The sequence below is a fragment of the Oncorhynchus clarkii genome, chromosome 6, assembly GCF_045791955.1.
Source record: "Oncorhynchus clarkii lewisi isolate Uvic-CL-2024 chromosome 6, UVic_Ocla_1.0, whole genome shotgun sequence".
Classification (NCBI taxonomy): Eukaryota; Metazoa; Chordata; class Actinopteri; order Salmoniformes; family Salmonidae; genus Oncorhynchus; species Oncorhynchus clarkii.
In genome coordinates this window covers 2,614,648-2,639,380 of record NC_092152.1, presented here as the reverse complement: position 1 = coordinate 2,639,380, position 24,733 = coordinate 2,614,648, and the positions used below count along the sequence as shown (strand labels likewise).

The window sequence follows — 24,733 nt, the reverse complement described above, 5'->3', positions numbered from 1 at the left end:
TCGATTGTTATTATTTTTTTTAAATGGTGTTTTAGATTTCAATAAAAAAATAAAAACATGAAATATTGACATTACAATGATTTTAGAGCTTTTTAATTAAAATACCGAAGTCAAAAATAGTGAACATTCAATTGCCAAAACTTTGAAAATATGATATTGTCTCCTATTGTCATCCTATTTAGCTAGCCTGCCTAAGTATGCTGCTGTCTGACAATCATTTGACTAGTTCTTCAAAGTAGATAAGACCTACTTTCAGGAACGGTCTCGGTCCCTCATCGTTGTGTTGTGTGTGGTCTGTGTGTACCTATCCTAACGTAGCAGGTGTTAAAGTGTATCCATCCAGAGATCTGTATATAATGACGAGATGCCCATGTCTCCTCCCTTACAATGGGAGTCGCTGTCCCAAAGCCCATGTCTCCGCCCTTACAATGGGAGTCGCTGTACCAAAGGCGGGAATGCAGGCAACAAGTTGAGCCCATTGTGCTAAATTTGGACAGATTTTGTCGTGAGTTCCAAATCTCGCTTCGCCTTTTCCTCTCTTTTCCCGCCTTCTATTCCTACTCTTTTCCCGCCTTCTATTCCTACTCTTTTCCCGCCTTCTTTTCCTCTCTTTTCCCGCCTTCTTTTCCTCTTTTCCCGCCTTCTTTTCCTCTCTTTTCCCGCCTTCTTTTCCTCTCATTTCCCGCCTTCTTTCCCTCTCTTTTCCCGCCTTCTTTCCCTCTCTTTTCCCGCCTTCTATTCCTACTCTTTTCCCGCCTTCTATTCCTACTCTTTTCCCGCCTTCTATTCCTACTCTTTTCCTCTCTTTTCCCGCCTTCTATTCCTACTCTTTTCCCGCCTTCTTTTCCTCTCTTTTCCCGCCTTCTTTTCCTCTCTTTTCCCGCCTTCTTTTCCTTTCTTTTCCCGCCTTCTTTTCCTCTCTTTTCCCGCCTTCTTTTCCCGCCTTCTTTTCCTCTCTTTTCCCACCTTCTTTTCCTCTCTTTTCCCACCTTCTTTTCCTCTCTTTTCCCGCCTTCTTTTCCTCTCTTTTCCCGCCTTCTTTTCCTTTCTTTTCCCGCCTTCTTTTCCTCTCTTTTCCCACCTTCTTTTCCTTTCTTTTCCCGCCTTCTTTTCCTCTCTTTTCCCACCTTCTTTTCCTCTCTTTTCCCGCCTTCTTTCCCTACTCTTTTCCCGCCTTCTTTTCCTTTCTTTTCCCGCCTTCTTTTCCCGCCTTCTTTTCCTTTCTTTTCCCACCTTCTTTTCCTTTCCCCGCCTTCTTTTCCTCTCTTTTCCCGCCTTCTTTTCCTCTCTTTTCCCACCTTCTTTTCCTTTCTTTTCCCACCTTCTTTTCCTCTCTTTTCCCACCTTCTTTTCCTTTCTTTTCCCGCCTTCTTTTCCTCTCTTTTCCCGCCTTCTTTTCCTTTCTTTTCCCGCCTTCTTTTCCCGCCTTCTTTTCCTTTCTTTTCCCACCTTCTTTTCCTTTCTTTTCCCCGCCTTCTTTTCCTCTCTTTTCCCGCCTTCTTTTCCTCTCTTTTCCCACCTTCTTTTCCTTTCTTTTCCCGCCTTCTTTTCCCGTCTTCTTTTCCTGCCTTCTCATTTGCTGATTCTTACTACCATCACATTACAGCCAGTTAAAAGTACAGTACGATATTGGCTTTGGATTCCATTGCACAGAGATTAGGAATAAAACAGTATAGAAGTTGTAAGGTAAAACAAAACAAAAACAAAAATAAGCGTCCTTTTTGCAGTATAAAACGTACAGCTGGCATCATTGGTTAACACATACTGTACGCTTAGGGCATAGATTCATGTGATTTTGGCTTGAAAATCGGCTTCTAAACCATTAAGCAACCTCTGGCATTCCATCGAGAGACTAGCATTTTTTATTTAATTAAAAAAGGGCATACAAATGGTAATTCATTATTCAGTGCTTTACAGTAGTTATGTATTTTAGACCGGACAGCTCTATGGTTCTTAACAGGACAGTAGTCAACTACGGACAGCTAGGAATTCTTTAAAGATGCCATTTCCTTTAAGCATGAGACGGGACATAGTCACAGTTTTGTTTGTAAGCAACCGGTTAAAAAAAAATGTTGCTCGCCCCAGTAGTGCACAAATGGTATTAGGATATATATAGCTTTGGCCTTCTCTGTCTAAAGCAGGAACATGATGATCCTGTCAACGATGGCTTTGAGCAGTGAGCACCATGACAGGTCCAACACTTTAGGTCCCAGTGTACGTAGGTACAGTAACAGGCCTCCAACCAAACCTCCCCATTGGGTTTGTGATAGACAGGGGGACTGTGTGTGTATCCTAGACCAGAGACTCCGGGCCACCATCATCCTCTCTATCGGCCAGGTTTCCTGGTATCCCGGTCACCATGAGACTCTGAAGCAGGCTGGTCGGTATGGCCGGTTTGAACGACCAGTTCCTCGACGTCACGAAGGGGAACGACGACGACAGCCTCACCGAAGACCTGGCTGCGATCACCGCCGTCGCTGTCTTGGCCCTTGGCCTCGCCCCCTTGTGGTTGGAGGTTAAAGTGCAGCCCTGGCGATCGAGCTGTCTCTGCAGCTCCTGAACCTCCCCCAGTATCTCAGAGACTTTACTCAGCATGGCCACTGGACCCCCTCCTAGGATCTGGACGTCGTGGATCCAGCGCAGGTACCTTTCATAGAAAGACAGAACACTAGAATAGTGATTGGACATCCCAGTAATGTGACTCAAATCGCAGCCATCTTGGTCAGGGGATTTTTAATTTCAACATGTCAACATAATGTTTTCATATCATACTGCAAATCTCAGTTTCTGGACTTTATGACCAAAATGATCCTATTTACACGTTGAGGTCAATTTTTGACGCTAAAATAAAAATAAATTCTGACTCATATTAATGCAAATTAGGCCGTTTTCAAATCTTTTTAGGGGGAAGTCCATCTCTACGGGCAGGTACCTCTGCATCCAGACGCGTATGGAGGGACCGTCCAGGCAGGGCAGCAGCAGACCGTGGTAGTCCAATGGTTTAGTCTGCCATGCCTCGTAGAACTCCCTGACTGAAGACGAGGTCTGAGGGGAATCTGAGGAAGGAGACAGCATCCAGCGACTGAGCCTCTTTACACCGAGGATTTTCTTCAGGTTGTCCGCCTCGTCTTTAAAGAAGCCCTTCTTAGGGGGGGTCTTGAAGGCTGAGCTTGGCAGGGACAGCTGACGCAGGTGCTGGAAGGCAGATATAGAAGAACATTAGAGACATTTTGATCAGCATAATGTTGGAATATAGTAAACTGACTATTACAGTTGAATGGAGTGTGAGACAGAGAGAGAGCTAGAAACAGAGAGAGAGAGCTAGAAACAGAGAGAGAGCTAGAAACAGAGAGAGAGCTAGAAACAGAGAGAGCTACAGAGAGAGCTACAGAGAGAGAGAGACAGACAGAGAGCGAGAGACAGAGAGAGAGAGACAGACAGAGACAGAGAGAGCGAGACAGAGACAGAAAGAGAGAGTACCCTGGGCCTGTATGATTTCCTCACAGACGTGTCCTGCTTGGGCTTCTCGGTATACAAAGGGTTAGTGAAGAGATCCTGTGCCTTGCAGTCAAACTGCACCGACCAGTCCCACACTGTAGGGCAGTTCAATGGGCTTCTTTGTGTGTGGGGCGACTCGGCCTGCCAAGACAAGCAAACAGTCAGGCTGGGCGTATGTGGGCATACTGTATATGGTACAGGCTGTTTACCCTACAGTACACAGAAGAAGTGGCGCCTGGTGGAGGGAGGACGGGCTCACTGTAACAGCATGGTAATGGACCGGCGCGGTAATGGACCGGCGCGGCAATGGAACGGCGCGGCAATGGTAATGGAACGGCACGGTAACGGTAATGGAACGGCACGGTAACGGTAATGGAACGGCACGGTAACGGTAATGGAACGGCACGGTAACGGCACGGTAACGGTAATGGAATGGCACGGTAACGGTAATGGAACGGCACGGTAACGGAACGGCACGGTAACGGTAATGGAACGGCACGGTAACGGTAATGGAACGGTAACGGAACGGCACGGTAACGGTAATGGAACGGCACGGTAACGGAACGGCACGGTAACGGAACGGCACGGTAATGGAACGGTAACGGAACGGCAAGGTAACGGAACGGCAAGGTAACGGAACGGCAAGGTAATGGTAATGGAACGGCACGGTAATGGTAACGGAACGGCACGGTAACGGTAATGGAACGGCACGGTAATGGAACGGCACGGTAACGGAACGGTAACGGAACGGCAAGGTAACGGAACGGCAAGGTAACGGAACGGCACGGTAACGGTAATGGAACGGCACGGTAACGGAACGGTAACGGTAATGGAACGGCACGGTAACGGTAATGGAACGGCACGGTAACAGTAATGGAACGGCACAGTAACGGTAATGGAACGGTAACGGAACGGCACGGTAATGGAACGGCACGGTAATGGAACGGCACGGTAATGGAACGGCAAGGTAATGGTAATGGAACGGTAACGGTAATGGAACGGTAATGGTAATGGCACGGTAATGGTAATGGTACGGCACGGTAACGGTACGGTAACGGTAATGGAACGGCACGGTAACGGTACGGCACGGTAACGGTAATGGTACGGCACGGTAACGGTAATGGAACGGCACGGTAATGGAACGGCACGGTAATGGAACGGCACGGTAACGGTAATGGTAATGGAACGGCGCGGTAATGGAACGGCGCGGTAATGGAACGGCACGGTAATGGTAATGGAACGGCGCGGTAATGGTAATGGAACGGCACGGTAATGGAACGGCACGGTAAAGGAACAGTGGTCACTGTTACATTAATTCAATTCCAGACGTTACAATGAGCTCGTCCTCTGATTTAAAGTGACACCAGCCTCCCCTGGCCCATGGACATTCTGGTACAACACAGCCGGAAGAGACGGGGTCTGGTGTCTAGTCATCTACACTACAGGCCTTCAGAGTATCTGAGTACAAATCACATGTGCCAAAAATAACAGGTTACAACCTGTTGCCGTGTTGCAACCTGTTGCCGTGTTGCAACCGGTTGCCGTGTTGCAACCGGTTGCCGTGTTGCAACCGGTTGCCGTGTTGCAACCGGTTGCCGTGTTGCAACCTGTTGCCGTGTTGCAACCTGTTACAACCTGTTGCCGTGTTGCAACCTGTTGCCGTGTTGCAACCTGTTGCCGTGTTGCAACCTGTTGCCGTGTTGCAACCTGTTGCCGTTGTTACAACCTGTTGCCGTTGTTACAACCTGTTGCCGTTGTTACAACCGGTTACAACCTGTTGCAGTTGTTACAACCGGTTACAACCTGTTGCAGTTGTTACAACCGGTTACAACCTGTTGCAGTTGTTACAACCGGTTACAACCTGTTGCAGTTGTTACAACCTGTTGCAGTTGTTACAACCGGTTACAACCTGTTGCAGTTGTTACAACCGGTTACAACCTGTTACCGTTGTTACAACCTGTTGCCGTGTTGTCGTTGTTACAACCGGTTACAACCTGTTACCGTGTTACAACCGGTTACAACCTGTTGCCGTGTTACAACCTGTTACAGTGTTACAACCGGTTACAACCTGTTGCCGTGTTGCAACCTGTTGCAACCTGTTGCCGTTGTTACAACCTGTTGCAACCTGTTGCCGTTGTTACAACCGGTTGCAACCTGTTGCCGTTGTTACAACCTGTTGCCGTTGTTACAACCTGTTGCCGTTGTTACAACCTGTTGCCGTTGTTACAACCGGTTACAACCTGTTTCCGTTGTTACAACCGGTTACAACCTGTTTCCGTTGTTACAACCGGTTACAACCTGTTACCGTTGTTACAACCGGTTACAACCTGTTACCGTGTTACAACCGGTTACAACCTGTTGCCGTTGTTACAACCGGTTACAACCTGTTGCCGTTGTTACAACCGGTTACAACCTGTTACCGTGTTACAACCGGTTGCAACCTGTTGCCGTTGTTACAACCGGTTGCAACCTGTTGCCGTTGTTACAACCGGTTGCAACCTGTTGCCGTTGTTACAACCGGTTACAACCTGTTACAGTGTTACAACCGGTTACAACCTGTTGCCGTGTTACAACCTGTTACAGTGCTCTCACAGTGAAATGCTCACTGACAGGCCCTTAATAATGCAGTCAAGAAAAAAAAGAGAAAAAAAGTGAAGTACTTACTAAAAATAAACTGAAGTAAAAAATGTAATAAACAAATAAAAAAGAATTATAGAGCAACAAAACAACAGTAGTGAGGATATATACAGGGGGTACTGGAACAGAGTCAATGTGCGGGCGCACCGGTTAGTTGAAGTAATTGAGGTAACATGTGCATGCAGATAGTTATTAAAGTGACTATGCACAGATAATAGAGTAGCAGCAGCGTAAAAATGGGGGGTGGGGGCGTGCAAATAGTCCAGGTAGCCATTTGATTAGCTGTTCAGGAGTCTTATGGCTTGGGGGATAGAAGCTGTTAAGAAGCCTCTTGAACCTCGACTTGGACCTCCGGTACCATTTGCCGTACGGTAGCAGAGAGAACAGTCTATTACTTGGTGGCTGGAGTCTTTGACCATTTTTTGGGCTTCCTCTGACACCGCCTGGTATAGAGGTCCTGGATGGCAGGAAGCTTGGCCCCAGTGATATACTGGGCCATACGCACTACCCTCTGTAGTGCCTTGCGGTCGGATGCCGATCAGTTGCCATACCAGGTGGTGATGCTCTCGATGGTGCAGCTGTATAACTTTTTGAGGATCTGAGGACTCATGTCAAATCTTTTCAGTCTTCTGAGGGGGAATAGGCGTTGTCGTGCCCTCTTCAAGACTGTCTTGGAGTGTTTGGACCATGATAGTTTATTGGTATGTGGACACCAAGGAACTTGGGACAGCTTGAAATTGCCAGTTGGTAAGCGCATGCTCAGATTACACATCCGGGTAATCCATCTGGCCCTGCAGAACTTGTGAATGTTGACCTGTTTAAAGGTCTTACTCACATCGGCTACGGAGAACATGATCACACAGTCATCCGGAACAGCTGATGCGCTCATGCATGCTTCAGTGTTGCTTGCCTCAAAGCGATGTGATAACTTGGCCTGGTATCATTAGTAAAAGGTTGGTATTTGATAACACTATTATAAATGTAGTGACTGTTCCAGTATACAGTCTTAAAGAAGAGGAACATCCAATCCACACCAGGGGTTCATCCAGTCCACACCAGGGGTTCATCCAATCCACGCCAGGGGTTCATCCAGTCCACACCAGGTGTTCATCCAGTCCACACCAGGGGTTCATCCAATCCACACCAGGGGTTCATCCAGTCCACACCAGGGGTTCATCCAGTCCACACCAGGGGTTCATCCAATCCACACCAGGGGTTCATCCAGTCCACACCAGGGGTTCATCCAGTCCACACCAGGGGTTCATCCAGTCCACACCAGGGGTTCATCCAGTCCACACCAGGGGTTCATCCAATCCACACCAGGGGTTCATCCAATCCACACCAGGGGTTCATCCAGTCCACACCAGGGGTTCATCCAATCCACACCAGGGGTTCATCCAGTCCACACCAGGGGTTCATCCAGTCCACACCAGGGGTTCATCCAGTCCACACCAGGGGTTCATCCAATCCACACCAGGGGTTCAGTAGAAGCAGGCCAAATGTTATGTGCTGGCATGCATCTACAGATGAGCGGTTTGTAGGCCTAACTACTGCAGAGCGGTTTGTTGGTCTAACTACTGCAGAGCGGTTTGTAGGCCTAACTACTGCAGAGCGGTTTGTTGGTCTAACTACTGCAGAGCGGTTTGTAGGTCTAACTACTGCAGAGCGGTTTGTAGGTCTAACTACTGCAGAGCGGTTTGTAGGCCTAACTACTGCAGAGCGGTTTGTTGGTCTAACTACTGCAGAGCGGTTTGTTGGTCTAACTACTGCAGAGCGGTGTGTAGGCCTAACTACTGCAGAGCGGTTTGTTGGTCTAACTACTGCAGAGCGGTTTGTAGGCCTAACTACTGCAGAGCGGTTTGTAGGCCTAACTACTGCAGAGTGGTTTGTAGGTCTAACTACTGCAGAGCGGTTTGTTGGCCTAACTACTGCAGAGCGGTTTGTTGGTCTAACTACTGCAGAGCGGTTTGTTGGTCTAACTACTGCAGAGCGGTTTGTAGGTCTAACTACTGCAGAGCGGTTTGTTGGTCTAACTACTGCAGAGCGGTTTGTTGGTCTAACTACTGCAGAGCGGTTTGTAGGTCTAACTACTGCAGAGCGGTTTGTAGGTCTAACTACTGCAGAGCGGTTTGTTGGTCTAACTACTGCAGAGCGGTTTGTAGGTCTAACTACTGCAGAGCGGTTTGTTGGCCTAACTACTGCAGAGCGGTTTGTAGGTCTAACTACTGCAGAGCGGTTTGTAGGCCTAACTACTGCAGAGCGGTTTGTAGGTCTAACTACTGCAGAGCGGTTTGTTGGTCTAACTACTGCAGAGCGGTTTGTAGGTCTAACTACTGCAGAGCGGTTTGTTGGTCTAACTACTGCAGAGCGGTTTGTAGGCCTAACTACTGCAGAGCGGTTTGTTGGTCTAACTACTGCAGAGCGGTTTGTAGGCCTAACTACTGCAGAGCGGTTTGTAGGCCTAACTACTGCAGAGCGGTTTGTTGGTCTAACTACTGCAGAGCGGTTTGTTGGTCTAACTACTGCAGAGCGGTTTGTAGGTCTAACTACTGCAGAGCGGTTTGTAGGTCTAACTACTGCAGAGCGGTTTGTAGGCCTAACTACTGCAGAGCGGTTTGTTGGTCTAACTACTGCAGAGCGGTTTGTTGGTCTAACTACTGCAGAGCGGTTTGTAGGTCTAACTACTGCAGAGCGGTTTGTAGGTCTAACTACTGCAGAGCGGTTTGTAGGTCTAACTACTGCAGAGCGGTTTGTAGACAGCCTAGAGAAAACATGCTGTATTGGTAATGTGTGTGCCTGCCTGCATGTGTCTTTACCCTGAGTAAGCTGCTGTATTGGTAATGTGCCTGCCTGCCTGCATGTGTCTTTACCCTGAGTAAGCTACTGTATTGGTAGTGTGCCTGCCTGCATGTGTCTTTACCCTGAGTAAGCTGCTGTATTGGTAGTGTGCCTGCCTGCATGTGTCTTTACCCTGAGTAAGCTACTGTATTGGTAGTGTGCCTGCCTGCATGTGTCTTTACCCTGAGTAAGCTGCTGTATTGGTAGTGTGCCTGCCTGCATGTGTCTTTACCCTGAGTAAGCTACTGTATTGGTAGTGTGCCTGCCTGCATGTGTCTTTACCCTGAGTAAGCTACTGTATTGGTAGTGTGCCTGCCTGCATGTGTCTTTACCCTGAGTAAGCTGCTGTATTGGTAATGTGCCTGCCTGCCTGCATGTGTCTTTACCCTGAGTAAGCTACTGTATTGGTAGTGTGCCTGCCTGCATGTGTCTTTACCCTGAGTAAGCTGCTGTATTGGTAATGTGCCTGCCTGCCTGCATGTGTCTTTACCCTGAGTAAGCTACTGTATTGGTAGTGTGCCTGCCTGCATGTGTCTTTACCCTGAGTAAGCTGCTGTATTGGTAGTGTGCCTGCCTGCATGTGTCTTTACCCTGAGTAAGCTGCTGTATTGGTAATGTGCCTGCCTGCCTGCATGTGTCTTTACCCTGAGTAAGCTACTGTATTGGTAGTGTGCCTGCCTGCATGTGTCTTTACCCTGAGTAAGCTGCTGTATTGGTAGTGTGCCTGCCTGCATGTGTCTTTACCCTGAGTAAGCTACTGTATTGGTAGTGTGCCTGCCTGCATGTGTCTTTACCCTGAGTAAGCTGCTGTATTGGTAATGTGCCTGCCTGCCTGCATGTGTCTTTACCCTGAGTAAGCTACTGTATTGGTAGTGTGCCTGCCTGCATGTGTCTTTACCCTGAGTAAGCTGCTGTATTGGTAGTGTGCCTGCCTGCATGTGTCTTTACCCTGAGTAAGCTACTGTATTGGTAGTGTGCCTGCCTGCATGTGTCTTTACCCTGAGTAAGCTGCTGTATTGGTAGTGTGCCTGCCTGCATGTGTCTTTACCCTGAGTAAGCTACTGTATTGGTAGTGTGCCTGCCTGCATGTGTCTTTACCCTGAGTAAGCTGCTGTATTGGTAATGTGCCTGCCTGCCTGCATGTGTCTTTACCCTGAGTAAGCTACTGTATTGGTAGTGTGCCTGCCTGCATGTGTCTTTACCCTGAGTAAGCTGCTGTATTGGTAATGTGCCTGCCTGCCTGCATGTGTCTTTACCCTGAGTAAGCTACTGTATTGGTAGTGTGCCTGCCTGCATGTGTCTTTACCCTGAGTAAGCTGCTGTATTGGTAGTGTGCCTGCCTGCATGTGTCTTTACCCTGAGTAAGCTGCTGTATTGGTAATGTGCCTGCCTGCCTGCATGTGTCTTTACCCTGAGTAAGCTACTGTATTGGTAGTGTGCCTGCCTGCATGTGTCTTTACCCTGAGTAAGCTGCTGTATTGGTAGTGTGCCTGCCTGCATGTGTCTTTACCCTGAGTAAGCTGCTGTATTGGTAGTGTGCCTGCCTGCATGTGTCTTTACCCTGAGTAAGCTGTCTCTGTGGCTGTCGTTGTTAAAGAGGAAGGTGGTGAAGACCGGAACATGGACGCTGTCAGACAGCACGGTCAGGTAGGTCTCTGAGAACTGGAAGGCCGGACCATGCTGCTGCTGTAGCTGCCACACACACTCCAGGAAGAGCAGGAACACTGGAGACTGGCTCTGAGAGGACGGACAGAGGGACACGGTTGTCACCTATACACCACAGTTGTGTGTTTTATTTTTAAACATACCGCTGGTCTCAAATCCTTGATTCCCCTACAGTCCTTGATTCTTAAAAATTCCTCTCCTTCTCAAAGCTCATTGGAGGAGGATGTCAAGGGGAGGGACTTGAGCCTTTCCTCCAATAAGCTCTGAGAGGGAGGCGGAAGAATCAAGGTTTTGATGGCTAGTTTAATTGTCAGACAACAGAATAAACAAAAACAGGACACCCGGATCTTACCTCCACCTTGTCCTTGAGGTGTAGATGGTTGGAGCGATCCAGGAAAGCATGTCCTCCTGCTACCCACTCCTTCTGCACCAGACTCTGGAAGCCCAGAAGAGTTCTGTAGTAGGGGTCCAACATCAACTGGACCAGGCTGGAGACCACACAGCACAGGTCTGAACCGCCCTCCTCTGGAAAAATACAACACAATCTAACACCCAGTACAGGTCCTAACCAGCCTCCTCTGATACTATACAATAGAGAGGTAGGACCCAGTACAGGTCCTAACCAGCCTCCTCTGATACTATATAATATAGAGGTAGGACCCAGTACAGGTCCTAACCAGCCTCCTCTGATACTTAACAATATAGAGGTAGGACCCAGTACAGGTCCTAACCAGCCTCCTCTGATACTATGCAATATAGAGGTAGGACCCAGTACAGGTCCTAACCAGCCTCCTCTGCAACACAAACACATATTTAACTGTAGACTCAGCGACATGACGTAGACACAGCATAGTGGGTCAATTTCTTCAACGACTAAGAGCATTGAAGCGCGAGGGTCAACTTCTCTTGTTGTTTTGGTACCCTGGGTACCACACTGTAAACAGCATATACTGTGTGTGACTGAGAGCAATGTCTTGCATCTCGCTTATCTCAATATCACCGGAGCTGCTCGTGGCAACGTCATTTAGCGGAGTCCACCTTCAATTCACTTAATTGTTTCTATAGAACCAGGGGGATAGTCAACTCAGCAACATCCTCTCCTGAGTATCATTGTGGGACAAATGTTAAGCAAATAAAAATATGTCAAACAACATGTCAGGACACAGGATCTGTTTGGCCAAACCCCTTGTCAAATAAAATACAAGCTTCCTCAAATGGTCCTTACCCATAATGAGAACATTGGTGTTTTCCTTTTCCAGGCTCTCAACTACCTCCACGGCCTTCTGGAGACACTGTCTGCAACACACAAGACATTGGCATGCCAAGTGAGACGAGACACTGTCTGCAACACACAAGACATTGGCTCTCCGCGCGTGAGACAAGACATTGGCTCTCCGCGCGTGAGACAAGACATTGGCTCTCCGCGCGTGAGACAAGACATTGGCTCTCCGCGCGTGAGACAAGACATTGGCTCTCCGCGCGTGAGACAAGACATTGGCTCTCCGCGCGTGAGACAAGACATTGGCTCTCCGCGCGTGAGACAAGACATTGGCTCTCCGCGCGTGAGACAAGACATTGGCTCTCCGCGCGTGAGACAAGACATTGGCTCTCCGCGCGTGAGACAAGACATTGGCTCTCCGCGCGTGAGACAAGACATTGGCTCTCCGCGCGTGAGACAAGACATTGGCTCTCCGCGCGTGAGACAAGACATTGGCTCTCCGCGCGTGAGACAAGACATTGGCTCTCCGCGCGTGAGACAAGACATTGGCTCTCCGCGCGTGAGACAAGACATTGGCTCTCCGCGCGTGAGACAAGACATTGGCTCTCCGCGCGTGAGACAAGACATTGGCTCTCCGCGCGTGAGACAAGACATTGGCTCTCCGCGCGTGAGACAAGACATTGGCTCTCCGCGCGTGAGACAAGACATTGGCTCTCCGCGCGTGAGACAAGACATTGGCTCTCCGCGCGTGAGACAAGACATTGGCTCTCCGCGCGTGAGACAAGACATTGGCTCTCCGCGCGTGAGACAAGACATTGGCTCTCCGCGCGTGAGACAAGACATTGGCTCTCCGCGCGTGAGACAAGACATTGGCTCTCCGCGCGTGAGACAAGACATTGGCTCTCCGCGCGTGAGACAAGACATTGGCTCTCCGCGCGTGAGACAAGACATTGGCTCTCCGCGCGTGAGACAAGACATTGGCTCTCCGCGCGTGAGACAAGACATTGGCTCTCCGCGCGTGAGACAAGACATTGGCTCTCCGCGCGTGAGACAAGACATTGGCTCTCCGCGCGTGAGACAAGACATTGGCTCTCCGCGCGTGAGACAAGACATTGGCTCTCCGCGCGTGAGACAAGACATTGGCTCTCCGCGCGTGAGACAAGACATTGGCTCTCCGCGCGTGAGACAAGACATTGGCTCTCCGCGCGTGAGACAAGACATTGGCTCTCCGCGCGTGAGACAAGACATTGGCTCTCCGCGCGTGAGACAAGACATTGGCTCTCCGCGCGTGAGACAAGACATTGGCTCTCCGCGCGTGAGACAAGACATTGGCTCTCCGCGCGTGAGACAAGACATTGGCTCTCCGCGCGTGAGACAAGACATTGGCTCTCCGCGCGTGAGACAAGACATTGGCTCTCCGCGCGTGAGACAAGACATTGGCTCTCCGCGCGAGACAAGACATTGGCTCTCCGCGCGAGACAAGACATTGGCTCTCCGCGCGAGACAAGACATTGGCTCTCCGCGCGAGACAAGACATTGGCTCTCCGCGCGAGACAAGACATTGGCTCTCCGCGCGAGACAAGACATTGGCTCTCCGCGCGAGACAAGACATTGGCTCTCCGCGCGAGACAAGACATTGGCTCTCCGCGCGAGACAAGACATTGGCTCTCCGCGCGAGACAAGACATTGGCTCTCCGCGCGAGACAAGACATTGGCTCTCCGCGCGAGACAAGACATTGGCTCTCCGCGCGAGACAAGACATTGGCTCTCCGCGCGAGACAAGACATTGGCTCTCCGCGCGAGACAAGACATTGGCTCTCCGCGCGAGACAAGACATTGGCTCTCCGCGCGAGACAAGACATTGGCTCTCCGCGCGAGACAAGACATTGGCTCTCCGCGCGAGACAAGACATTGGCTCTCCGAGTGAGACAAGACATTGGCTCTCCGAGTGAGACAAGACATTGGCTCTCCGTGTGAGACAAGACATTGGCTCTCCGCGTGAGACATGATCCTAAACAAATAGATTGGTAGCACTGGTCAAATATTCAGTGGCCATTTGATTAGGCCTAATGTCTTTAGACCCATCTAGTATTGAGTCAGACCCCCCCCCCCCCCCTCCCCCAGAACAGCCGGAATTCATCAGGAGTATGGATTCTACAAAGTATGGCATCCAAAAACATTTCTCGATTGGTATCTAGGGACCTAACTTTAGCAAGGAAAACATTCCCCACACGGGTACACCACCGCCACCAACCGGTACCGGTGACACCAGGCAGGATGGGTCCATGCACGCCAAATCCTGACTGCCATCAGAATGATGCAACAGGAACCGGGATTCGTCGGACCAGGCGATGTTTCTCCCCACTCTTCAATGGTCCAGTGTTGATGATGTCGTGTCCACTGGAGCAGCTTCTTCTTGTTTTTAGCTGATAGGAGGAAGCCCAGTGTGGTAGTCTGCTGCAATAGCCAATCAGTGACAAGGAGCGACAAGTTGTGTGTTCTGGGATGCTGTTCTGCACACCACTGTTGTACTGCAGTTGTGGCCCGCCTGTTAGGTTGCACGATTCTTCCCATTCGACTTCTGTCATCAACGAGCTGTTTTCACCCACATGGATGTTTTGTTTGTCGCACCGTTCTCCGTAAACCCTAGACACTGTGGTGCGTTGAAAGAACCAGGAGGCCGGCCGTTTCTGAGATACTGAATCCCGCCTTGGCACCGACGATCATACCACGCTCAAAGTCTCTTAGGTCACTAGTTTTACGTTCAACCGAACAGTAGCGAGGCCTGTTTTATAGAGCAAACCACCTGGCTCACTGTCTGTAGGAGCAAACAGCGTGGTAAATAAACTTATAAACCTAATAAACATTATAAAAAAACAGTAGTTTGGTTTTAAAATCTCACCTGATGATGTCCAGCCATCCACAGTTGTCCAGTGAGGAGAACCATTTCATATCGGACATCCAGAACTCCGTTGTATTGTCGATGAGGAAGAACTGTTTGAATTTGTTGTAAGACAACAGGATGTCCTGAACGGTCGGCAGTGTGTCGGACAGGTCTTCTGTCTTTACGGAGTACAGGTGGTTGTGAGCCACCGCCGTCAACATTCTGCAACACACCTCACAGTGTTACACAACAGTCGGTACATTTCATAAACATTTTAAAAAATATATATATATATAAACATTTAAAAAGGTAGGACTGGAAAGTCATAAAATCACAACTTATCAAAATCAATAATCAATACATACATAAGCATTAATTACTATTAAAAACACAGACAATACGATGTAACCAATCAGGATGTCTTTTACTTCTCCATGTAGGTTTGTGGGACGTTGTCCTCTTGTACCAGGGGTATTGAGGCGGTTTTAAACAAGGCACAGCCGCTATGATGAGACCAGCACCACATCTGAAAACAGACATTATCAAATACATTCATTCATTTATTTGTATACTGACCCCAATACAGCAAGTGAAGAGTTACGGTCATATAATTCAAATGTGATATATTCAATATAAATTAAGTACCAGACACAAAACGACTTAAATAAAAACCCCAACACATACCGGTAATCCCTTTCCCTGGTACTTAGTCAAGTCTTCGTCCGAGACGTTTGTTGGGACTATAAAATACTGAGGCAACCTGCAGGAAATAGACGTTTTGGTTTACTCATAACATGATACAACAGGAAATAGACGTTTTGGTTTACTCATAACATGATACAACAGGAAATAGACGTTTTGGTTTACTCATAACATGATACAACAGGAAATAGACGTTTTGGTTTACTCATAACATGATTCAACAGGAAATAGACGTTTTGGTTTACTCATAACATGATTCAACAGGAAATAGACATTTTGGTTTACTCATAACATGATACAACAGGAAATAGACGTTTTGGTTTACTCATAACATGATACAACAGGAAATAGACGTTTTGGTTTACTCATAACATGATACAACAGGAAATAGAGGAATCCAAGACAACGACTTCAACCAAAAGCATGTTGATCGGGATTCAACGTCTTGATATGTAACTAGCATGTTACAGCAGTTATATTTCCCACGGCATTGGTCAGCTGTTTAAATAAAATGTCCGTACTTTGGAGAGAGCTCGAAGTTGCTGTTCTCCGACACCACTCTACAGTTTCCTTTAGTTCTCTTCATGTCTTGAGTCCAGTCCTCCACGGAGTCAAACATCACAGTCTGCTTTTTCCTCTGCGCCTCTGGAAAACACAAGGTACTGTCATTTTTAATGTCCCCCCTCCTCCTCACTGTGTGAACAGGTCACAGTCACCACACTGGACAGCATTTCTATCTATGTAATCTGCACTTCTCTGCATCTCTGGAAAACACACAAAAGTCAGTGTTACTTACAATGGCTCTCTACAGATCCTACACATCCGAGACAGAGCTGAGACTACATCTGTATTAGTCATCGTCATGGTTTCCGGTCAACATTCTAGAATGACGTTTATTTTTATTGTCTCATCGCTACAACTCCCCAACGGGCTCGGGAGGCGAAGGTTGAATCATGCGTCCTCCGAAACGCCAAACCGCGATTCTTAACACCCGCCCCGCTTAACCCAGGAAGCTAGCCAGGTTAGAGAACGATGAGCTAAGTAAAATCCCCCCCCCCCCAACCCAACTGTGCGCCGCCCTATGGGACTCCCGATCACAGCCGGTTGTGATACAGCCTGGGTCTGTAGTGACGCCTCTAGCACTGCGATGCCTTAGGCCCCTGTGCCACTCGGGAGGCCTTGTGCATAGACATTCTGTAACAGGTTGGTGATAATGACAGTGGTAAGACAGCGTAAACAGAGCTCTGGCATGCAGGCTAGCAGATCTCAGAGTTAGAGAATAAAAAATAACAACATGCATTGGTCAAAACTCTTCACACAGTCAGCGAAACAGAAGTGTCTGTGGACCAAACTGCGAATCATTTTTCATTGCTTTCACACAAAATGCATTCAAATGACCACATTCTCCAAAATCCATCAACTCTGTTCTCATTCATACTCCGCCACCTGCAAAACTACATATTTGCAGCACGTTTTCAAATGCTAACACACCGTTTCCAAAACTGTTAAAAACACATTCAACACAGAATGATGGCAAATGTCGTGAATTTCTGCAGGAACCAGACGGAAACCTATAGAAAATCTCAGCAGGATATTTAATCATTCCAAACACATCTGAAAGCCGACCCACGAGTCATGTTTTTAGTCTCGTTACCAAACAGACAAAAAGAGGACTGCTTCGGGATGATTTAGTTTGGAAACATGGATCAAGGGAGACAGGTTGGTGGGGGAAGAAGAGTGGCAGGGAGAGGGAGACAGGTTGGTGGGGAGAGAAGAGTGGCAGGGAGAGGGAGACAGGTTGGTGGGGAGAGAAGAGTGGCAGGGAGAGGGAGACAGGTGGGTGGAGAAAGAAGAGAGGCAGGGAGAGGGAGACAGGTTGGTGGAGAAAGAAGAGAGGCAGGGAGAGGGAGACAGGTTGGTGGGGATAGAAGAGAGGCAGGGAGAGAGAGACAGGTTGGTGGGGGAAGAAGAGTGGCAGGGAGACAGGTTGGTGGGGGAAGAAGAGTGGCAGGGAGACAGGTTGGTGGGGGAAGAAGAGTGGCAGAGAGAGAGAGACAGGTTGGTGGAGGAAGAAGAGTGGCAGAGAGAGAGAGAGAGAGAGAGAGAGAGGTTGGTGGGGGAAGAAGAGTGGCAGGGAGAGAGAGACAGGTTGGTGGAGGAAGAAGAGTGGCAGAGAGAGAGAGAGGTTGGTGGAGGAAGAAGAGTGGCAGGGAGAGGGAGACAGGTTGGTGGGGGAAGAAGAGAGGCAGGGAGAGGGAGACAGGTTGGTGGGGATAGAAGAGAGGCAGGGAGAGGGAGACAGGTTGGTGGGGATAGAAGAGTGGCAGGGAGAGGGAGACAGGTTGGTGGGGATAGAAGAGTGGCAGGGAGAGGGAGACAGGTTGGTGGGGGAAGAAGAGTGGCAGGGAGAGGGAGACAGGTTGGTGAGGAAAGAAGAGTGGCAGGGAGAGGGAGACAGGTTGGTGAGGGAAGGAGGAGAGGCAGGGAGAGGGAGACAGCGTGGAGGACAAAGGAGAGGAAGACCAAGAGAAGTAGTCTCTGATGAGATGAGGGACATAATTACTGACCATTGTAAACCATGGTCTCTCAGAGAGAGACGGGTTGGTGGGGGAAGGAGAGTGGCAGGGAGAGGGAGACAGGTTAGTGGGGGAAGAAGAGTGGCAGGGAGACAGGTTGGTGGGGGAAAGAAGAGTGACAGGGAGAGGGAGACAGGTTGGTGGGGGAAAGAAGAGAGGCAGGGAGAGAGAGACAGGTTGGTGGGGAAAGAAGAGTGGCAGGGAGAGGGAGACAGGTTGGTGGGGGAAAGAAGAGTGGCAGGGAGAAGGAGACAGGTTGGTGAGGGAAGGAGGAGAGGCAGGGAGAGGGAGACAGCGTGGAGGACAAAGGAGAGGAAGACCAAGAGAAGTAGTCTCTGATGAGATGAGGGACATAATTACTGACCATTGTAAACCATGGTCTCTCAGAGAGAGACGGGTTGGTGGGGGAAGGAGAGTGGCAGGGAGAGGGAGACAGGTTGGTCGGTGGTGTCTCAGAGAGGACGGTTTAAAGGTGCAACCAACCAGCGTTCAGCAGTTGCATCAATAGTACGAATTTACCGGCAAAACAACATGTTGAGATGTGCTTCCTTCCAATGATAACTGAACTACATATTACAGTACAATAACAGTGTGTTCACATTTTTACATGTACTGACATTTAGAAATATATTGATTTGTTTTGTGTTTTTCAGTAGGATCCAAAAGGTTGCCTTCCACAGGAAGGAGAGGCAGAATATTATCCGATGCGCAGGAAATTGCCATGGTTGCCATGGTAATTGGCAACAATGCAATAAAACTGCAGGAAGTTCGGGACAGAGTGCTGGCAGACAATATCACTGTTGGGAATGTGAATACGGTCAGCACTACAACAATGGCCAGAGTCCTAGAGAAACATGAAACAAGGATGAAGCAGTTGTACCCTTTGAGAGAAACGGTGAACGTGTGAAAGAACTCCAGTATCAATATGTCCAGCTAAGATGTCTGCTCAATAACCAAACAGGGTACATACACAGCTATGCATAATGATAAGTACTGTAAAACTGTGGATTTACTGTATTTCAGAGAGTAATGGAGAAGCCAGGCGAACAGCACATCATCCACAAAGATACGCTGGATTCAACACGCCCGCAGGGGAAGACATGTGATTGGATAGAGGGCAACCGTGGATGTCTCAGGCCAGAGAGGAGCTAACTTCACAATGTGTGCAGCACTGTGCAACGATGGTTTGCTGTTACACAAACCACTCATTGACCCCCCTACAACACAGAGAGGCTCATTTATTTCCTGGATGAATCTGCATAATCGACTTGTGCCAGCGGAGAAGAGAGGGGCATGAAACTCCCCTCTACCTTCGTTGTTGTGTGGGGTAATGTGGCATTCCACCACTCTGCTGCACTGCCTTCGTTGTTGTGTGGGGTAATGTGGCATTCCACCACTCTGCTGCACTGCCTTTGTTGTTGTGTGGGGTAATGTGGCATTCCACCACTCTGCTGCACTGCCTTTGTTGTTGTGTGGGGTAATGTGGCATTCCACCACTCTGCTGCACTGCCTTTGTTGTTGTGTGGGGTAATGTGGCATTCCACCACTCTGCTGCACTGCCTTTGTTGTTGTGTGGGGTAATGTGGCATTCCACCACTCTGCTGCACTGCCTTCGTTGTTGTGTGGGATAATGTGGCATTCCACCACTCTGCTGCACTGCCTTCGTTGTTGTGTGGGATAATGTGGCATTCCACCACTCTGCTGCACTGCCTTCGTTGTTGTGTGGGGTAATGTGGCATTCCACCACTCTGCTGCACTGCCTTCGTTGTTGTGTGGGGTAATGTGGCATTCATATGTGGCATTCCACCACTCTGCTGCACTGCCTTCGTTGTTGTGTGGGATAATGTGGCATTCATATGTGGCATTCCACCACTCTGCTGCACTGCCTTCGTTGTTGTGTGGGATAATGTGGCATTCATATGTGGCATTCCACCACTCTGCTGCACTGCCTTCGTTGTTGTGTGGGATAATGTGGCATTCCACCACTCTGCTGCACTGCCTTCGTTGTTGTGTGGGATAATGTGGCATTCCACCACTCTGCTGCACTGCCTTCGTTGTTGTGTGGGATAATGTGCCATTCCACCACTCTGCTGCACTGCCTTCGTTGTTGTGTGGGATAATGTGCCATTCCACCACTCTGCTGCACTGCCTTCGTTGTTGTGTGGGATAATGTGGCATTCCATTACTCTGCTGCACTGCCTTCGTTGTTGTGTGGGATAATGTGGCATTCCACCACTCTGCTGCACTGCCTTCGTTGTTGTGTGGGGTAATGTGGCATTCCACCACTCTGCTGCACTGCCTTCGTTGTTGTGTGGGATATTGTGGCATTCCACCACTCTGCTGCAGTCAGACTGGTTTACGACACATCCAAGGATATCAGTACTATTCCTGCCTCCATACTCCCCCTTCCTAAACCCCATAGAGGAGTTTTTCTCTGTGTGGAGGAGGAAGGTTTATGACCACCATCCACATGACCAGATGTCCTTACTGGAAGCTATGAATGCAGGGTGTGAAGACACTTCTCCTGAAGACTGCCAGGGTGTAGAGACACTTCTCCTGAAGACTGCCGGGGTGTGGAGACACTTCTCCTGAAGACTGCCCATTGTGAGGAGACACTTCTCCTGAAGACTGGCAGGGTGTGGAGACACTTCTCCTGAAGACTGCCCATTGTGAGGAGACACTTCTCCTGAAGACTGCCCATTGTGAGGAGACACTTCTCCTGAAGACTGCCCATTGTGAGGAGACACTTCTCCTGAAGACTGCCCATTGTGAGGAGACACTTCTCCTGAAGACTGCCAGGGCGTGGAGACACTTCTCCTGAAGACTGCCAGGGCGTGGAGACACTTCTCCTGAAGACTGCCCATTGTGAGGAGACACTTCTCCTGAAGACTGCCCATTGTGGGGAGACACTTCTCCTGAAGACTGCCCATTGTGAGGAGACACTTCTCCTGAAGACTGCCCATTGTGAGGAGACACTTCTCCTGAAGACTGCCCATTGTGAGGAGACACTTCTCCTGAAGACTGCCCATTGTGAGGAGACACTTCTCCTGAAGACAGCCCATTGTGAGGAGACACTTCTCCTGAAGACAGCCAGGGTTGGATTAGACATTCCAGAAGACACTTTCCATGATGCATCGGCAGAGAAAACATCAGATGTGATGTTGATGAGAACTTGTGGTCAAATGCAGGAGAGAGGGAGAACCAGAACCCTCACAGTACTGTACAGTATGAGTGATTATACTATACATGTTGATAAGAACCAGAACCCTCACAGTACTGTACAGTATGAGTGATTACACTATACATGTTGATGAGAACTAGAACCCTCACAGTACTGTACAGTATGAGTGATTATACTATACATGTTGATGAGAACTAGAACCCTCACAGTACCGTACAGTATGAGTGATTATACATGTTGATGAGAACTAGAACCCTCACAGTACCGTACAGTATGAGTGATTATACATGATGAGAACTAGAACCCTCACAGTACCGTACAGTATGAGTGATTATACATGTTGATGAGAACTAGAACCCTCACAGTACTGTACAGTATGAGTGATTATACATGATGAGAACTAGAACCCTCACAGTACTGTACAGTATGAGTGATTATACTATACATGTTGATGAGAACTAGAACAGTCACAGTACCGTACAGTATGAGTGATTATACATGTTGATGAGAACTAGAACCCTCACAGTACTGTATAGTATGAGTGATTATACATGTTGATGAGAACTAGAACCCTCACAGTACTGTACAGTATGAGTGATTATACTATACATGTTGATGAGAACTAGAACCCTCACAGTACTGTACAGTATGAGTGATTATACTAGACATGTTGATGAGAACTAGAACCGTCACAGTACTGTACAGTATGAGTGATTATACTATACATGTTGATGAGAACTAGAACCCTGTACAGTATGAGTGATTATACATGTTGATGAGAACTAGAACCCTCACAGTACCGTACAGTATGAGTGATTATACATGTTGATGAGAACTAGAACCCTCACAGTACCGTACAGTATGAGTGATTATACATGTTGATGAGAACTAGAACCCTCACAGTACTGTACAGTATGAGTGATTATACATGTTGATGAGAACTAGAACCCTCACAGTACTGTACAGTATGAGTGATTATACTATACATGTTGATGAGAACTAGAACCCTGTACAGTATGAGTGATTATACATGTTGATGAGAACTAGAACCCTCACAGTACTGTACAGTATGAGTGATTATACTATACATGTTGATGAGAACTAGAACCCTCACAGTACTGTACAGTATGAGTGATTATACTATACATGTTGATGAGAACTAGAACCCTCACAGTACTGTACAGTATGAGTGATTATATACATGTTGATGAGAACTAGAACCCTCACAGTACTGTACAGTATGAGTGATTATACATGTTGATGAGAACTAGAACCCTCACAGTACTGTACAGTATGAGTGATTATACTATACATGTTGATGAGAACTAGAACAGTCACAGTACCGTACAGTATGAGTGATTATACATGTTGATGAGAACTAGAACCCTCACAGTACCGTACAGTATGAGTGATTATACATGTTGATGAGAACTAGAACCCTCACAGTACTGTACAGTATGAGTGATTATACATGTTGATGAGAACTAGAACCCTCACAGTACTGTACAGTATGAGTGATTATACTATACATGTTGATGAGAACTAGAACAGTCACAGTACCGTACAGTATGAGTGATTATACATGTTGATGAGAACTAGAACCCTCACAGTACTGTACAGTATGAGTGATTATACTATACATGTTGATGAGAACTAGAACCCTCACAGTACTGTACAGTATGAGTGATTATACATGTTGATGAGAACTAGAACCCTGTACAGTATGAGTGATTATACATGTTGATGAGAACTAGAACCCTCACAGTGCTGTACAGTATGAGTGATTATACATGTTGATGAGAACTAGAACCCTCACAGTACCGTACAGTATGAGTGATTATACTATACATGTTGATGAGAACTAGAACCGTCACAGTACCGTACAGTATGAGTGATTATACATGTTGATGAGAACTAGAACCCTCACAGTACCGTACAGTATGAGTGATTATACTATACATGTTGATGAGAACTAGAACCCTCACAGTACTGTACAGTATGAGTGATTATACATGTTGATGAGAACTAGAACCCTCACAGTACTGTACAGTATGAGTGATTATACATGTTGATGAGAACTAGAACCCTCACAGTACTGTACAGTATGAGTGATTATACTATACATGTTGATGAGAACTAGAACCCTCACAGTACCGTACAGTATGAGTGATTATACTATACATGTTGATGAGAACTAGAACCCTCACAGTACCGTACAGTATGAGTGATTATACTATACATGTTGATGAGAACTAGAACCCTCACAGTACTGTACAGTATGAGTGATTATACATGTTGATGAGAACTAGAACCCTCACAGTACTGTACAGTATGAGTGATTATACATGTTGATGAGAACTAGAACCCTCACAGTACTGTACAGTATGAGTGATTATACATGTTGATGAGAACTAGAACCCTCACAGTACTGTACAGTATGAGTGATTATACTATACATGTTGATGAGAACTAGAACCCTCACAGTACTGTACAGTATGAGTGATTATACATGTTGATGAGAACTAGAACCCTCACAGTACCGTACAGTATGAGTGATTATACTATACATGTTGATGAGAACTAGAACCCTCACAGTACTGTACAGTATGAGTGATTATACTATACATGTTGATGAGAACTAGAACCCTCACAGTACTGTACAGTATGAGTGATTATACATGTTGATGAGAACTAGAACCCTCACAGTACTGTACAGTATGAGTGATTATACATGTTGATGAGAACTAGAACCCTCACAGTACTGTACAGTATGAGTGATTATACTATACATGTTGATGAGAACTAGAACCCTCACAGTACCGTACAGTATGAGTGATTATACTATACATGTTGATGAGAACTAGAACCCTCACAGTACTGTACAGTATGAGTGATTATACTATACATGTTGATGAGAACTAGAACCCTCACAGTACTGTACAGTATGAGTGATTAAACATGTTGATGAGAACCAGAACCCTCACAGTACTGTACAGTATGAGTGATTAAACATGTTGATGAGAACCAGAACCCTCACAGTACTGTACAGTATGAGTGATTATACATGTTGATGAGAACTAGAACCCTCACAGTACTGTACAGTATGAGTGATTATACTATACATGTTGATGAGAACTAGAACCCTCACAGTACCGTACAGTATGAGTGATTATACTATACATGTTGATGAGAACTAGAACCCTCACAGTACTGTACAGTATGAGTGATTATACTATACATGTTGATGAGAACTAGAACCCTCACAGTACTGTACAGTATGAGTGATTAAACATGTTGATGAGAACCAGAACCCTCACAGTACTGTACAGTATGAGTGATTAAACATGTTGATGAGAACCAGAACCCTCACAGTACTGTACAGTATGAGTGATTATACATGTTGATGAGAACCAGAACCCTCACAGTACTGTACAGTATGAGTGATTATACATGTTGATGAGAACCAGAACCCTCACAGTACTGTACAGTATGAGTGATTATACATGTTGATGAGAACCAGAACCCTCACAGTA

General features: G+C 47.4%; 1 protein-coding gene and 1 long non-coding RNA gene across 3 annotated transcripts in view; both read right to left on the bottom strand.

The window, feature by feature from the left end:
- Window positions 1-1,154: 1,154 nt before the first annotated feature.
- Window positions 1,155-1,697, bottom strand: LOC139410559 (uncharacterized). 2 transcript variants are annotated; one of them, XR_011634511.1, is made up of 2 exons: window positions 1,569-1,692; window positions 1,155-1,344 (listed from the first exon to the last, which is right to left on the bottom strand). It is a non-coding gene; the product is annotated as an uncharacterized lncRNA (long non-coding RNA). The 2 variants fall into 2 exon arrangements; XR_011634512.1 differs by lacking the exon at window positions 1,155-1,344 and adding an exon at window positions 1,488-1,519 and having other exon boundaries at window positions 1,569-1,697.
- Window positions 1,698-1,846: 149 nt separating this feature from the next.
- Window positions 1,847-24,733, bottom strand: part of LOC139410558 (myotubularin related protein 12) — a 40,146-nt gene continuing 17,259 nt past the window's right edge. Inside the window, exons 7-16 of the mRNA XM_071155848.1 lie at window positions 15,965-16,088; window positions 15,426-15,501; window positions 15,170-15,267; window positions 14,760-14,963; window positions 11,864-11,934; window positions 10,991-11,163; window positions 10,534-10,710; window positions 3,481-3,639; window positions 2,933-3,195; window positions 1,847-2,647 (exon numbers count right to left, since the gene is read on the bottom strand). Of these exons, the coding sequence (XP_071011949.1) occupies window positions 2,293-2,647; window positions 2,933-3,195; window positions 3,481-3,639; window positions 10,534-10,710; window positions 10,991-11,163; window positions 11,864-11,934; window positions 14,760-14,963; window positions 15,170-15,267; window positions 15,426-15,501; window positions 15,965-16,088 (1,700 nt within the window). The 3' untranslated portion in view covers window positions 1,847-2,292. The remainder of the gene's footprint in view (window positions 2,648-2,932; window positions 3,196-3,480; window positions 3,640-10,533; window positions 10,711-10,990; window positions 11,164-11,863; window positions 11,935-14,759; window positions 14,964-15,169; window positions 15,268-15,425; window positions 15,502-15,964; window positions 16,089-24,733) is intronic.